Genomic DNA, 16,007 nt, shown 5'->3' with positions numbered 1-16,007 from the left:
AATATCTTTTATTAATTTTATTTCTTAAAATTTAACCTAAAGTTATATATAATTTACTAAAATAATTATTCTAATAAAATAATTTATTAAATTAATAAATATAATTTATTAATTTTATTTTTTAAAATTTAAAATAAATTATCTCTTAAATTTATAAAATTTTAAAATAAAAAATAAAAAAAATTATTAACTTCTAAAATTGAATAAAATTTTAGACTAAAAAATAATTACATTCTCATTTCTCATTGATGTAACGATAATATTATATTACTTTCAAATTAATTATATTTTAAATCAAATAAAATTTTGATTGATAACTTTAATAGATAATTAAGATTATCAATAATTATGAATTGACACTCACTCTTCGCACACAGCTAACACTTTAATTTTTTAAAGTAAAATTAGAAAAAAAATCTAATTAATACTGGAGATAAACCACAGTAAAATTGAGTACATTGTACAAAATCCTACTTTAAAACAGGAGACGCACAAAGCTATCGATCACCGATAGTATGAAGCCATAATATAGAGTGCGGCCGCGGTTGTTAGGGTAACAAATAGCTCCTGCAAATTAGAAGAATGACCAATCAATCATGTTAACCATACGAATGACCAATTTTGACTTAAAACTATATAAAATTGCACCAAAGCCTCATCGATAAAAAATTTCATATACATGCATGCAATAGTCAGTGAGATAGGGGTATAGTTTAATAAGGCAACTAATAACAGCCTGTCTGAAACTCCTCATTTACACTAAAACTTAGATCTTCTTGAAGAGCACTGTGAATGGAGATGGGACCCAGGCTTATAGTGTGTCATGCTGAAATTTTATATTGCATTTTAATGCAGTCTATCATTTCTCTATTCCAAAATGGGACACATCAGTGTCATTAAATTACTGTATCGAGATTACTTGTACTATACCCAGATATTGTCAATGGAGGAACCACATGCAACTAGGGTTCGCGCCTTATGGAAGTAAAATTTAAAAGATAAGTTGCATAATTTATAAAACTGATAAATCCAAGAGGAAAGCACCACTGCATCCAGCATTGATTATAAACCAGCTAGCTGACAATCAATCACAGAAACAACGATGTAGTCGAGGAATACAAATACCTGGTTGTTATAGATAAACAGAGGAATAGAACGGCCGAAAAACTCGATGAGGTTAAGAAGTCCAGTGTATCCCTGTAAGAAAATGGTGGAATAGACCCAATGAAATGCATGAAACCAAGATGAAAAAGAGTGAATCTGCCGAAGCATCATTTCCTTTTTGTCATACCAAGGATGACACGGCGATACATCCGAAAACCAATAGGAGGGAACGAAGTATCCGTTTTCCCATGCGCAGTCCCTTACCTTCATCCTCACCATATTCCTGCAGCCAAGTGAAACTATATGACTATGACTTTCAAGTAGGTGACTGGTTCCTCGTTATTTCAAAAGAATTCCACCAAAAAATATAATTTCTTACTTTACATCAAAACAGAAAGAAAAAAGAAGTCAAAAGAATAAAGAATATAGTACTAATGGAAATTAAAAAAAAACTTAATCAATTGTGAGACCAGTTCTTCACCTTTACCTTTGTTCTCCATTACCAAAATTCATTACTAAAGTGACATTTAATTACTCTGGAAGTTTAGTTCCAAGAGGTGCCTCTAAATACGACTCACATTTAGCGTGGGTGATACTGTAGGTTCAAACCCTTTCAACTTCTCAAATATTCTGTAGAAGAAAACAAAAGCTAGAAATTGCAATGGTTTCCATTCAGCGTTCTGTTGGATCAGCGCCCAGGTACTCTGCAAAAGAAATATAAAAAGAACCAATTTACTTTCTTTATGGTTCCTATAATATGAACCAAAAGATATCCATTGTCATCAGTTCAAGAGCATAATTATCTTCAAAATTAAAAAAAAAAGGAATATTCAAGAGTAAAAACTAAATTTTGTCAAATAATAGCAAAGGACAAGAGAAGATCACATCTCCATTGCAAACTTGAGCATAAAAGGGCACATCATCTGATACATAAGAACACAGAACATAACTCCTATTATTATCCGTTCTCACCAAGATATTAGTTATCTAGGTACAGAAATAGTTAATATATCACGCCTCATCGAACACCCCCACTATACTGTATAGGAGCAAAGATATCAAATCACATGATCTCTAGGATGTATACCCATGATGAAACTGTGATAGTTGATGTGAATTCCTGAACCAATACATAAAAGGTTTGGCAGACAGCAACCCAGCAACTAGGATAACTCTCTAGAATAAAGCAAAGATGCCAATCAAATGATTTGATGGAATCATCTGAGCAATAGCAAGTGAAATTATCAAAGTAGAGCTTGTTTCCTGAGCAAATTTGAGCATAAATTCATGGAAAGCAAGCATCCAGGAACTGGGACGTCGACAATCATCTATGAGAATATACCATATTGTATAAGTTATTTTTTTGAGGACCTGAATGCAAGAACCGTATGTGAACCATCATGAAGATTTGAGGTTCTAGATGCATCTTCAATGAGTCAATGACTGGACTATGGTTGTCAAGAGGGATCTCGACGGTCTTCAAAGACCTTAATATAACTTCTTTGCCTCGCCATTAAATTGAAGACATCTCAGGATTATGAAGTTTGTAAGGATGAACAAGTTTGTGAGAGTTTGTAGGATGAAAAAAAAAATACAGTAGGGTTGCAATATTAACTCTTCAAACCAGGAATTAATATTGGATGAGAGGTGAAGATGACAGATAGGGATTGATTAAAAGCTCTGACATCTACTTGGAGAGAAGACACTGGAAATGGTACAAAGAGTACTAGTCCATTTTTTCAATGTTGGAATTGATTAAGAAAAGTCTTACAGAAATAAGTGAGATTAGAGTTCTATTCATTCACTCGGACAAAAAATATCTGTAGGAGGCTATAATTGTTGGTCATTTTACTCGAAGAGAGTGAGATGTTAGAAACGACAGACTAGTATATCTAATCTCATCTTAAATAACACACAAAATCCAAAAGGATGATGATATCAAAACTAGCAATTCTTAGACAACAGAGGAGAAAAGGAATACAAAAAGATGAAGAATGTGAAAGATAAATGCTTCAGATCTCTCACCTTTTTCTGAATGCTTAAGATTCATCTTTTCCATCATTTTTAAACCCAATTACTCCTTTTAGCAACTACATTCTCACCTTTTTCTTAAAATTAAGACTATTAAACGGGAAGAAGGGTAAAATATAGCTGATACTGTGCTTCTATGATGGTGGGAAAAAGGAGAAGTGGAGGTGGGTTCTACAATAGAGGGAGGAAGAAAATTAAGGTTTCATTGGGGATGAACAGAAGAAAGAAAATTAGAATTTATGAAAATAGAGAGTGTTGAAGAAGAAAACTATGGTTATGTCAGTCTAGCAAGAGAGCAGAGGAAGAAAATGAGTTTATGTTGGTGTCAAAAGAAGGGAAGATTAGTGTTTCAAGTCAAACCAATGTTCTGGAAATAATTTCATCATTTTCCTTATATTCTCCCTTCTTTCTGCCTTTTTTAAGGGAACAGCTAGAGTGCAGCCAAATCCTACAAACATAAAAATAAAAATATGTTGCCACCTTGTTCCAACCAAGCTACCTCTATGAATATGGAAATGTTTCTACTCCTCCACAACCACAACAACCAAGCCTTATCCCACTAAGTGGGGTCGGCTAAAATGTTTCTACTCCTCCAATGAAGTGTAAATCACAACAAACCACATCAGGCTCGGCAATATGACCCAATTTGTTACTGTTGCTTTCTAGAGTACAAGCTGATATTGCAACTTATTTGAAACAAATCATATTACTATATACCACACAGACATGAAGAGATCTAATATTTTATAAGAATTCTACTTTGATCTTATAAAATATTAGACACTTCAAAGAAGTTCCTTCTCGGTTTAGTAGCACAAAATCTTAAGGTCACCAACCAAGTAGTAATATGAAAGAGTCTCTTATGGTAAAAAAAAAAATCAGAACATTTAAATTCAGGAGTTTGTGAGTATTCTTAATCTTACAAAGACTGCAGTGATAGCCATATTGATGCGCATATCCTTAACAGTAGATTTGGAGTACCTGCAAAGAGAAGCATCATAGATTAGATACTCCAACAATAAGCAATTAAGCATCAAAGTACAAGAGAGAGAAGAACAACTTAACAAAAGATGCATATCTGCATTATTCCTATTTTAAGAGAGAGAAATGTGAATCATTTATAAGCAGAATAGCAACACAGTATACAAGAGTCATAGTACAACGTCATCAGACAATCATAATATATTCCTAGTCCAGAGTGAATCTATATGACCACCAAATGATGAGATGTAATTCCATATTGGTCCTGTAGCCCATATCTACACAGTCATGTCTGCTGAACCAATCTGTAAAATATCCAATAGTTTATGGAAAAAAGGAAATAATGTTTACAAGATTGCTCTTCCTTCATTGAATCAGTAATATACCTCATTCAACCAAATATAAAATCAAAATTCTCTGGAGAGAGAGAGAGAGATGATGAGGAATGATTCAATAGTTAGACCAGTCTATGAAGTTAAGTCTGCCAAAACTATCTGTATAAAAAGTTATATATCCTCAATATCACAAAAGCAAGGAACCTGAAATTTCCATCAGATTGCGCTTCTTTCATTGGAAATAGTAATAGGATCCTTGGACAAATGAAAACTTTTCTCAATCGAGTCAGATTCTCATGAACCATATATTAGAATAAAAAGAAAGCTTATACCATTTACTATGCATAATCTAAGAGAGTACCTTGGTCCCCATGGTACTATGGGCTGTTTATCAGCAAACTTGATATCCTTTGACACCTGAATTAGGGAATAATGATAAAAGCAAAAAGCTGCAATGGATGGCTTAAACAAGAACAAAACTGTATTGACAACGAATATTCTCAAATATCATAATCAGTCACAATTTTAAAAGAAATTGACAGATTTTTTTTTTTGTTCGGTGCTGCCTTCAGTAAATACATATATAATAGAAAGGAAATGAGTCTAAATGATCACACTTTGTGGTACATGCAAAACCAAGAAAATTACGTGTAAAAAAACAATCCCCTTGTATCATTAAGGCTCAAAAAATGAATAGGGAAATAAACATATGACAAAGAATAATCTCAAAATGCTCCAAATGTTACAACTGCAAATTATGCACAGCTAATATTTTCTCATTCATTTACATCCCTTTGCTTTTCTATCCCTACAAGTAACACAAGGACAATCATTTTTTTCTCTTTTCCCTTCTCTTCACTTTTATATTTCTCCACCAATCCAATGTCTTGTTTCATCTGTGTTCTTCCCTCCCATGTATACACAGCAAAAAATGTGAGAAAACAATTTATATGACTAAAACAGACATCTGAATGTCACTACATCTAAAAATGGCAAAATATCACATCAATATACTTGTAAGGTAAACCATTTGAATCATCTGTAAAAAGGAAGTTTTCAAATAAGCTCCAAACTTATACAACCCCACAGAAGTTATTTATCCTGTCATGTCCTTGAGTATTCTCATGCTATGTCCATGGTTATCTGCTTCGTGCTAAAATTTTAACAGGTATAGCATGGGTGTAAATATATAAACCTCAGAAATACTGATCACAGTTAAAATACACGACAAGAAAACTGTTCACAGTTAAAAGTACACAACAGAACAAGTGTTCAATGAATATATTCATAACATACTGTCAGTATATTGATTATAATTATTCCATTTAGTTAAATTCTTGCAATCTAGAAAGATCACTTAAAGCAATGCTCAAATATCTTAACTATCGGGTTCTTCAATTCTGCACAATGAAAAATGAAGCAAATGTGAAAATAAATTGTCAAAGAGTGTTAACCTTAAATGATCCAAATGCCAAACCTTTCTTCCTGTTCTGTAATTGTGACATCATGATCCTATCATATGCTTTCTCTAACTGATACAACAAATAACCAATCATTAGCATATAAGCTCAATAAAAAAACAAAGAGCTAAGCAAATAAATGCAAGCAGCAAGCACAAGATAAATAGCTACAAAAACAGACCCAGTGGGCATAAAACTCTTACAACTATTGCCAAAGTAACTAGTAATAACCTGCCTTGGCAACAGATGCTTCGTCTCCCTTTTTCTCAGCATCCTTGCGCTTTCTAGTATATGCCACCTTTATGGTATCAAATCCTTCTATTGAACTAACACCAATAACCTACAACAGAATATGGGCCAAAGGAAAAAATAAATAAAACAAATAATTTCATTAAAGAAAATAATGATGGAAAAGGATATATGTTACCTCATATGGATTTTCATCACTGCTCCCATATGGACTCCCTGCAGTTGATGAAGCCATACACACTATTAATTTACTCATTGGCTTTCTAATGAACCTGCCCCATTGACAGAAAAAAAATGATGGATCACTACAATTAGAACACAAGTCCTATCTTAGGGAGAATTTAAACTGGAAGATGGAAGCAGAAAGGAGAGATCAGAGAGTTGACCTCCAAATGTCAAAAGACTATTATTTCATTAATTTGATATACATCCAAGAGATTGCCTTCTCCACAATAAAACAACTAAATCCAGATTTTTTAAAATGACTTATCTAGAGAGAGTAAAGGAAAAAAATTATTTTAGGTAAAAAAACTCAATTGAAACTCTAATTGAAGTGGAATTGAATTAATTCTTTTCTTATCCTACCTTCCCAGTGCATGTTGAAACAACCTAGCATACAAGATTGACTAGCAATAAATTTACGATTATTTTTCCATTCTACTACTATTTGTCACTTGCATAGGATTCTTGTTGTTGCAGACCACTAGAGATCGCTGAATCTCTATGCAAAAGACGCAATCACCATGACAATCTCTTTGAAACATTGATGGGAGAAGAATGTCTTGATCGAATCTTCTTTAAGAAGATGTGGGAGATCAAGACTTGCTTCGGATCAAGTGAGTGGAAGATTATATCTCACATCAAATCTTCACAGAACAATGGTCAGGGTGTGGGAGTTCATTTAAGATCATTTGTTAGTAGGATAATCACTTGTGTTAACTCTTCATCATTTAAGTACTAAATAGACGAGAAGATCATCCACAAATTTCTCCCATGATAAATCCCCATGACAAGATGAACAAATTCTATTAATGTACATAAAGGTTATCTCCACCTTGAGATCATAGGTTGCGATGGAAGCATAAAAACTTTAAACTCTTAAATCTACTCGGCATGGTTTCTGATTTTCCAGAAGAAATTCCAATTCCAGCTACATCCAAGGAAAGATGTTGTCCCGATCTTCCTGAGGAATTCTTCTATGGTTTTTGTTAGAAATGTCATGGCTGATAAACCATCATCCCTTGCTTTGGTGTGTCATTCATTTGAGTGCTTGAGCTTGAGTTGTTGGTTGTTTGGTACTTCTACAAATGCTAGGATGATTATTGCTACGAAGTTTTAAGTTCCTCAATTTTGGTGTCAAACAACTGCCCACCTTTCATTTAGATTAAATCCATTGTGATCGTGCTGGAATCGATTTTTTTATGAAGTTGAATTAGATCATTCTCAAATTCTTTGAATGGTAGTTTTTCCTTAAAGCATTTTATTATAGAAAGGTGGTCTATCGAACAGGAGAAATCATGGCATACGGTGTTGACCATCATAGTCCAATGGTAACAATGGACGAGGTCTAACAATAATGGTGGTGGAGAAGCAACATGTGCTGACATGAAAGGCAACTTTAGAGGATCGTGCAAGGCCAAAATGTGGTAAGGTGACAATGAAAAAAAAAATGGAGATAGCTGTAGGGTCCATAGGTGGCGATGGCCTTAGAGATATTGTGGCATAGAAGAAGAGCAGCAGCAAAGAGAATCAGTAGTTAGTAGGAACTAAAGTCTTAGCTGAACGAGAACCCTAAAAATTACCAAACAATGTAAGTGAAAATAGGATGACCACTTCAAAGGGATCAACCTCCAAAAGCCAAATGCTATTATTTAATCTAATTTGTTCGATGCAAAAGAGACCCAGAGGACGACTAATAGAAGGCATCCAAGAAAGCTTTTCGTCTGAAGCAAAATAGCTTATTCTAAAGAAGATTCTGGAGAAAATCAAGAAGATAGCTTATCCTAGGAAGAAAAAGAAAACTAATTCTCCATATGGATCATTGGATTAATCTTCCTTTCATGTCCGAATTAAAAAAAAAAACTGGATTTCCAATCAGAAACACAGATAACGGTATCCAAAAAGTTGAATCATCCAAGCATAACAACAACGACCAAGAACCGCTGGGCGGTGATGTGAAACATCAAAGTACGTACGAAATAGCCGCAATCAAGGAGAAAACTTGAATCTTGCAGAGCTTCGCCTCCACCCAGCGTACCTGACTGAGGAAGAACCTATCGGAGCCGCCGAAATCACGGTGGTACTCCTGTGCCAGGTACGGCGAAACGTAGGGCATCGCAGGACGGTCGCGGTGGCCATATGCAAGACAACGGAGCGGAGGCTAGGGTTTTGGATTTTCCCTGGCGATTACTGGGGTGGGAAGCTGGGAGGAGCGATGTAGGTAAATGAGTACAGTGTAATTCATAAACTATGATGTCAATTAACCGCTAAGGCCCTTTATTTTTAAAATATCTCAACCGCTCCTCTAAACCCTGGCAGAGATAATCAAGTTTTATGCGAAATTTATTTGAATGAAAAGGCATTTCATCACTTAAACCATGTGTTAATGATTAATTAAGAACTTAGTTGGGAACTTTAGAATTATATAATAGATTTTAATGGTAAACTAAAATTTAATCAAAACTAAAATTTACTTAAATATATTTAACAATAATAATAATCATCCTTCTTGGTCATGCTCAGAAATGATTAAAAACAAGAGGAAATTGCTCAACTAAAACCCTAAACCAAAATTGCAGCAATCCAAGACTTATAACAAATTGATAAATTAGATGAAATAGTCATTCGTGACAGGCAAGAATCATTCAAGTTTTCCCTACCAAATAATATTTGCTAAACCAAAGCCACAAATCTTGAACAGGTTCTGAAATTACAGGGAATAAAGATCAATTGTTGCTCTAGACAAAAGATCCAAAGTTCTTCAATGTCGATATTTGCTGCACAACAAGAGGAACTTCCAGTGGCCTAAATTCTCTTGGGCTCACTTGTCGCAATCTGGTTCTCAGGCTGGAAAAGCACAAGAGGATACATGAGTTGGAAAGAGCACTTGTTAGAGAAATCACGAAGAAAAGAATAATAAGAAACAAACAAAAATGATATGATTCAAATATAAACAGATGGCAATTATAATCTATTTATCAGATAAATCATTTTAAAGAAATATTTGTATATTTTGCCTATAAAATATTTTTTATATAAAATAGTAGGTTACAATGACAAGATGATCAAAATGAAAATTAGATGTCTGATAAACTTGATGTTTGATCCAGCTTCCAATGAAATCACTGGTCAGTATATATTATTTTCCTTTCAATAGCAAGCCAGATTATAGTAGGAAACAAACACTTAGTCCTTCTAATAAATATGTATTTCTTTTATAGAGTTTAATTTCTTTTCAAAAAATATTGGCTAACATAATCCCAATCTAATTCATTTCATATGATGCAGATTTAACTAAGCCAAATAAATTTGATTTGATTTGTTAACAAAAGAAACTTTGTTTTGTTTTAAAAACTACGAAAAAACTAAGCTACAAAAGGAACTTTCATTTGAAATATATGTATGTGTGTGTGTATGAAAACACTTATGAAAGATTCAAAATTAAGTAGTTTGGACTACTATAAACTGATTAGAACGCCTACAAGATGAACTTACAGAACCAAAATTAAGTAGTATGGAAATGCCAATAACAAAAGGAATCCCACAGGATATTATCAAGAACTACTAAAGCAATGCGACAACACCAAATAAGCAAAATTTTGTGAAAACAATAATGGAGCAGGATCCAAGAATAAAATGGGGTTCAGTGTAACAGAACATGCATAAGACTAGACAAAATTCAAGATTAATTTTTTGTTTTCATGAAGATTCTATGCAGTGAATGACAGTTCTCGCGAAGGCAGAAAGGCCGTGCAAACAATTGTTATAATAATGCAGATGTCAGGTTTAAGAACATTTGAAAGGCAGTATGCAAAATAATTACCTCTTTCTTTACGGCTTCTTCCTTCTCTGACAAAATCAACCCAATGTGACATGGAGAAGACATATACGCTGCAAATAAAAAGATACAGAAATTTGTAAAATCTAAAGAACCTGAAACTAAAGCTAAATAAATGAACATACAGTTGATCCGTCCGTGAGCGTTGTAGGTTCTGCGTCTCTGCTTTTGTGCTTGATTTACTTGTATATGAGATATGAAGAGCACATCAACATCTAAACCTGTTATCTATACAGGGAGTAGAGACAGACTCATAAAGTCACAATAACATATAAATGAAGATGGTAAGCACGGAGGAATGCATTAGAATACCTCTAATTTACATTTGTTAAAATAGAAGATACTCACGGAATCAACTACTATTTTCCATGGTAAACATGAATTTAGTTCACACACTATTCAGAAATTTGACCAAATTTGACCGAAGCGTATTATCCAAGTATCGCTGCACCTTGAAGTTGAACCCTCAAGTCCCTACCCATGGCCTTGGCAGCTGCAAGGACGAAGAACTTTTAGCTCAAAAACGAACTGATGGAAACAGAAAACCGTACAAAGAGACAGCAAACAGAAGACCTCGAGGTTCTAAATTTACAGCAAATCACGACACAAAATTCAGATTTTGCGCTACAACCAAACCAGCAGGAACAAAAAGATCAAGACTTCCAGGAATCGAGTATAAATAAGAAAAAATCGAGCATGTAATGAAGGGTTAAACCAAACAGCGAGCAACTTACACTTGGTAGAGTAGGAAGGTTCCCTCGAATACTTGACCTAGTTAAACAGAAGAGTGGAATCACACCCAAGAAAAAGTTCGATCTGGGGATAGAACAAAGATGTACCATGGCGGCAGCAAATTGTCCGGCGTCTCGCGGCGGAGGCAGGATGGAGCGACCGACCAACGGAATGGAGACGCCAAGCGCGGGTAACCCCATGAAAAGCCTAGGTTAAACGGATCACGTGGGCTGGTTCTTAATTTTGGATTTATTTGGGTTTGATCTGAATAAATACGTCCGTCAAAATTACTTGAAAGTAAGATAATTTTACAAAAGAGTACCTAACTTATCCCAAATTACTAAAACATCCCCGACTTCCTTCTTTATGAAAAGCTCATGTCAATTTCAGGTTTTCCTTTTACATTGAATTAAATAACACCAAATTAATATATTTTGCTGTTTTTGAGTAGATTTTAATTAACTATATTTTAATTATAATTAACGATCTAATCATTTAGAAGTTAATGCTAATAGACTAAAATGACAAAAATCTCATCTAGTTAATCCATCTCGTTGACCAATTGTCAAACACAACTACTTCCCTAAATCAAAATTTAAACTAAGAGAATTAATTCAAAGGGGGAAAAAATTTGAATGAACATAATTAATGATTAAAATATTTTAAAATTCTTTTACTCACCTATCATCATAATTTGCAATTATATGTTTAGACAATAATTATCGTTAATCTTTTAAAATAAATTTATTATAATTCTGTAATCGCCTCCTCCTCCATCTTCGTGTCCTTTTTCACGCCCTTAGATTTGGAAGGCCTAGCTGTCGACCCTCCTTCATCTTTCGATCGTCGCCTGGATTGCTTGGGGATCGCCGGAGTATCCTGATCGACCGACTCCTTCTTGCGCCCTCGCCTACTTTTCTTCACGCCGTTGTCGGTCGCCTCAGAATCGACGATCGTCAAAGTTTCAACAGATTTGTGTCGCCGACGTGGCTTGGTGGAGTCTTTGCCCTCCTCGTCGGCCGAAGAACCTTTCGTCCCTTCTTGTAAAACCTCGGAGCCTAATATTAATTAAGAAGAAAAAATTGATTTATCTCTTCAATTTATTTTATATATATATATATATTAATTATTTAACATATATTTTATTACTTTTAGAAATTATTTATCCTATTTAAAATTATTTTAAATGCATTCTTTTAATCAAAATTGCATTAAAAAAAGTCTCTTGCCTCTGGAATCGGATGTGTTCGTGGTAGGATCTTCTCTTCCTTGAGCCTCAGTGAGGCTGATTGGAGCAGAGTGGTAATTTTTCATCTACACATACATTTTTTAAATGCAAAATTACAATAATAATAATAATAAAATGTGTTAATTATTATTATTTTTTTAAAATAATAATAATAATAATAATAATAATAAATACCCATGATGCGTCTACACTGTTGGGCCCGTCGCATCCGATGTGGGCCACATGCTTAACATCAGTTGGAAGCCCGATTTGCATCTCTTCCTCCTTTTGTTCTGCGTAAAATATTTAATCTCTATGTATTAACTCTTAAAACACGATTAACCTTAATTATTTTTAAAAACATACCAAAAATTTGGGAAATGTAGCGAATGGGCTTCAAAAATCCCTTCTTCACGAGGGTGCCCATCTCTCTGTCTCTCTCTCTCTTAAAAGGCGTAAATTTCTTTCTAATTTGTTCTTCCTCTGCTTCAATAAAAGCTTTTAATTATTTACAAAATATATAAAAAAAAAATCGAGGTGAAGAACAGAGAGTACCTCAAAGTGAATCCCTTGATGATTTTGACTGTTATTGATTGAGAAAAAAGAAAGAAAAAATGAGAGAATTGTGAAAGAAACCTGAAGGAAGAAGAGGAAGAAAGGATTGGTATGTTTGGGGAGAAATGGGAGGAAGTTCATGTTGTGGTTGATACCTCAAAATTGGAATGTCTTATTGTGTTTCTAAAAAAAGAAGAAAGGATTAATTTTGTTCCAATGCTTTGATAGATGTCTCCGTTGAGGTCGGAGACGATAAGGAACTCTTGAATAATCTTTGATATATATATATATATATATATATATATATATATATATAACTTATAAAAAAACTATATTTTAATTTATTTATTGTACCATAAATTAAATCACATAATTCTATGAAAATTAAATCACATAGTTCTATGAAAATTAAAATCATAAATATTTAGTAGCAAAATAGACACTGAGTGCATTTTTCAATAATATTATTTTTTTCGTCATCACACAGGTGGTGTAGTGGTAAAATATATAGAGAAATAAATAAGAGATGAAAGTTCCATTCCCAATAGAGACGAATATTATGGAGGTCGATCTTAAAAAAAAAAAAAGATTGCTACCTTAATGACTCCCTAGAGTTGACCCTACGGATATGAAGGAAGGTTCAAGTAGATTCATAGACGTTAGACGCATGACAGGATCAACCCCAGGTCATCACCTCCTGTAATCGACTCCTGACTATTATGTTAACAATACCATACATCCACTATTTATGCTACGCCCTTGGAGCGGAGGTCGACTTTTAAGTATGCATAAGTTGTGCTTCGAATTTATTTGATAGATAAACCAATATGAAAGTTGTTTACTTTTAAAATTAGTTGGGCGAAGTTTAGACAGAATTATCAAAAAAAAAATTCAATAATATTTTTTTCAAGGTTTTTTTCCCTTTTGCTAATTGAGTGCATTCTTAAATAATGTTTTTTTATTTCAATAAAAAGGTGGAATCGACTCACACAATCAATCTCATGACTATATATGAGGAGGTAAATCGAAAAGTTGCAATTGACCATTATTGGAGAGGGTATTGCATCGGCTTTATCAAGATTCGACCTTTGTTCACTTCAATAAATCTATCCTCTCAGTAACCAATTTAATCATGTCCTGTGACACTTTTTTTTTACAATAATTACAAATGTTGTAAATAAAGATTTAGGAATACCGGTAACAAAATTTTAATCAAAATAATTGAAAATTTAATGTGCATAAAACAGCTAATCGGTAAAAAAAACATATTTAATTATTTTATGATATTTGAGAAAATTGTTGTGGTTTTATGGAAAAAAGGGGTCATTTTGGAGTATGGACACGGAGAGAAAACCCTAGATCAAACGGACACAGGCCATCATCGAAGCGAGATGATGCTATAAAAACCCTTCGAGCCTTGGCCCTTGACTTGGCTCGAACTGTTTCTCGTTTGCGGCAGAACTGCTTCCTCCTCGCCGCCGAAATGGTGAAATTCTGCCTTGATTCTTTCGATTCCCGGAACTGATCTCTTTTGTCGTGCTGATTCAAGGCATTTTGCTCTGTTCAAAATCTCATTTTTGTTTGTTTTCTGATGGGTATTCCTTCAGCCGTTCAAGCGATATGTGGAGATCGGCAGGGTTGCCCTCGTCAATTACGGGAAGGAGTACGGAAGGCTCGTCGTTATCGTCGATGTCATCGATCAGAACAGGGTACATACCTTACTTTTTCTGGTTAATTTTCAATCTTGAATATGGTGAACTTGAGCAGATCGATTTGTGAGCGTAGCGTCTGTTTATGCTTGTAGAACATTAAGGTCAGTTGGTTGATTTGTGATGTCAAGATTATAAAATTAGTTTGTTCATCTTATTTGATATATATTTTAACACTGTTCTCGGTAGATGCCGTCCATTCTTCCAATCGAGTTCTGTTCCTGTTCTCTTATCATTCTTTATTGTACCGAAATTCTATTTTGCGATCTTTGTGACTTCTTCGAGACCTGATTTTTTTTCCTGCGCAGATCCAAAGTAATCTTCTACTTTGTTTCCAAATAAATGATTAGACAGAATTAATATTCTTATGGTAGCATTCACTGTCTAGATAAATTTGATTCTCATTTCCTTTTAGTTCCTGATGTGAAATATCAGTAGAAATTTATGATCCCCCTCCGGAATATTTTTATCGAGCATCAAATCTTTGCTTGCAACAAATTTAGTGGCATAATCTTTTTAAAGAACCAAAATCAGTTGACTGTGTTGATCTATATATTGTGTCGAATTTGTTGTTCTTTGCAAAGCCTTCGATTGATGATCTTTGTTTCCTCTTTATCTGTCACAAATTTTAGGCTTTGGTCGACGCTCCTGATATGATTCGTGGCCAAATTAACTTCAAAAGGCTTTCTCTTACTGATATAAAGATTGACATACCGCGTGTTCCTAAGAAGAAGACCCTGATCAAAGCCATGGAAGCTGCAGGTACCATACTTGAAATTGTCTGTCGAATAGGGACTAAAGATTCGACATGTATTATGCATTCATGAGTTAACATGCTACTGCAGATGTGAAGAATAAATGGGAGAATAGCTCATGGGGCAGGAAGCTTATCGTGCAGAAGAGGAGAGCTGCGCTGAATGACTTCGACAGGTACAAAGTCATGGTGGCCAAGATCAAGGTAGAGACAACATCCTTCAAACTGTTAATTTACTCTTGTTTTCATGCTTCTTAGTCAACTGCCGTAATCTTCGTTTGATCATTGGCTTGTTCATATGTTTCCCCAGAGAGGACGTGCCATCAGACAAGAATTGGCCAAACTGAAAAAGGAGAACCCAGCTTGAGCTTGTGAGGATTAGTCTTTCTGATCCAGAGCAGGTGCTTAAGTCTTTGTTGGAGTTGGGGGATACCATTTCCATGTTTTTCCTAGAACTTCAATTTCTAGAGATATTCTGACTTGAGATTTTTGCTATTATTGACCCTCCAACAATGATGGTCGTGAACTTTTGTTTACAAGTAAATTAAGTTGTTTGCAGGTCTTTATTATTTCCGTCGTCTGTTTTTCTTACATTCTAAGATTACCAAGAATCCAAGATAATTGGAATCGGCCATTCTTAGAAATATTAAGGGAGACAATTGAGGTAATAACAGTACTGACAGGCATCTGTGATCTTTAATACTCGTATCCAATTCATTCTAAGTTTTGGTCATGTTTGGTACAGTGAAACAAAGCTTAACATTATGCTTAGATATTCTTGGTATATTGTTCATTTTATTGATGCAACGGGA

General features: G+C 34.2%; 3 protein-coding genes and 1 long non-coding RNA gene across 4 annotated transcripts; 1 reads left to right on the top strand and 3 right to left on the bottom strand.

The window, feature by feature from the left end:
- Positions 1-404: 404 nt before the first annotated feature.
- On the bottom strand, positions 405-8,581 carry LOC141837930 (protein CHLOROPLAST J-LIKE DOMAIN 1, chloroplastic). The gene is made up of 10 exons (XM_074725299.1): positions 8,418-8,581; positions 6,339-6,432; positions 6,143-6,251; positions 5,906-5,979; positions 4,813-4,868; positions 4,059-4,116; positions 1,683-1,808; positions 1,292-1,387; positions 1,126-1,197; positions 405-567 (listed from the first exon to the last, which is right to left on the bottom strand). The coding sequence occupies exons 1-10, from the start codon at positions 8,516-8,518 to the stop codon at positions 505-507; spliced, it is 849 nt and encodes a 282-aa protein (XP_074581400.1). The 5' UTR covers positions 8,519-8,581; the 3' UTR covers positions 405-504.
- A 463-nt stretch (positions 8,582-9,044) lies between these two features.
- On the bottom strand, positions 9,045-10,465 carry LOC141816559 (uncharacterized). The gene is made up of 3 exons (XR_012600714.1): positions 10,343-10,465; positions 10,203-10,270; positions 9,045-9,226 (listed from the first exon to the last, which is right to left on the bottom strand). It is a non-coding gene; the product is annotated as an uncharacterized LOC141816559 (long non-coding RNA).
- A 183-nt stretch (positions 10,466-10,648) lies between these two features.
- On the bottom strand, positions 10,649-12,604 carry LOC141826112 (CRIB domain-containing protein RIC6-like). The gene is made up of 5 exons (XM_074713367.1): positions 12,544-12,604; positions 12,373-12,470; positions 12,179-12,263; positions 11,715-12,007; positions 10,649-10,726 (listed from the first exon to the last, which is right to left on the bottom strand). The coding sequence occupies exons 1-5, from the start codon at positions 12,602-12,604 to the stop codon at positions 10,649-10,651; spliced, it is 615 nt and encodes a 204-aa protein (XP_074569468.1).
- Positions 12,605-14,139: 1,535 nt separating this feature from the next.
- LOC141838489 (large ribosomal subunit protein eL14) lies at positions 14,140-15,768 on the top strand. The gene is made up of 5 exons (XM_074725991.1): positions 14,140-14,218; positions 14,340-14,441; positions 15,074-15,203; positions 15,287-15,399; positions 15,506-15,768. Exons 1-5 carry the CDS (start codon positions 14,216-14,218, stop codon positions 15,560-15,562), a joined length of 405 nt encoding a protein of 134 aa, XP_074582092.1. The 5' UTR covers positions 14,140-14,215; the 3' UTR covers positions 15,563-15,768.
- The last annotated feature ends 239 nt before the right edge of the window (positions 15,769-16,007 follow it).

This window comes from Curcuma longa, chromosome 1 (assembly GCF_044706935.1).
Source record: "Curcuma longa cultivar G26 ecotype Majalengka, Jawa Barat chromosome 1, ITB_CL_G26_1.1, whole genome shotgun sequence".
Classification (NCBI taxonomy): Eukaryota; Viridiplantae; Streptophyta; class Magnoliopsida; order Zingiberales; family Zingiberaceae; genus Curcuma; species Curcuma longa.
Note: the sequence above shows the minus strand (reverse complement) of the source record. Positions and strands in the feature narration are given on the sequence as shown.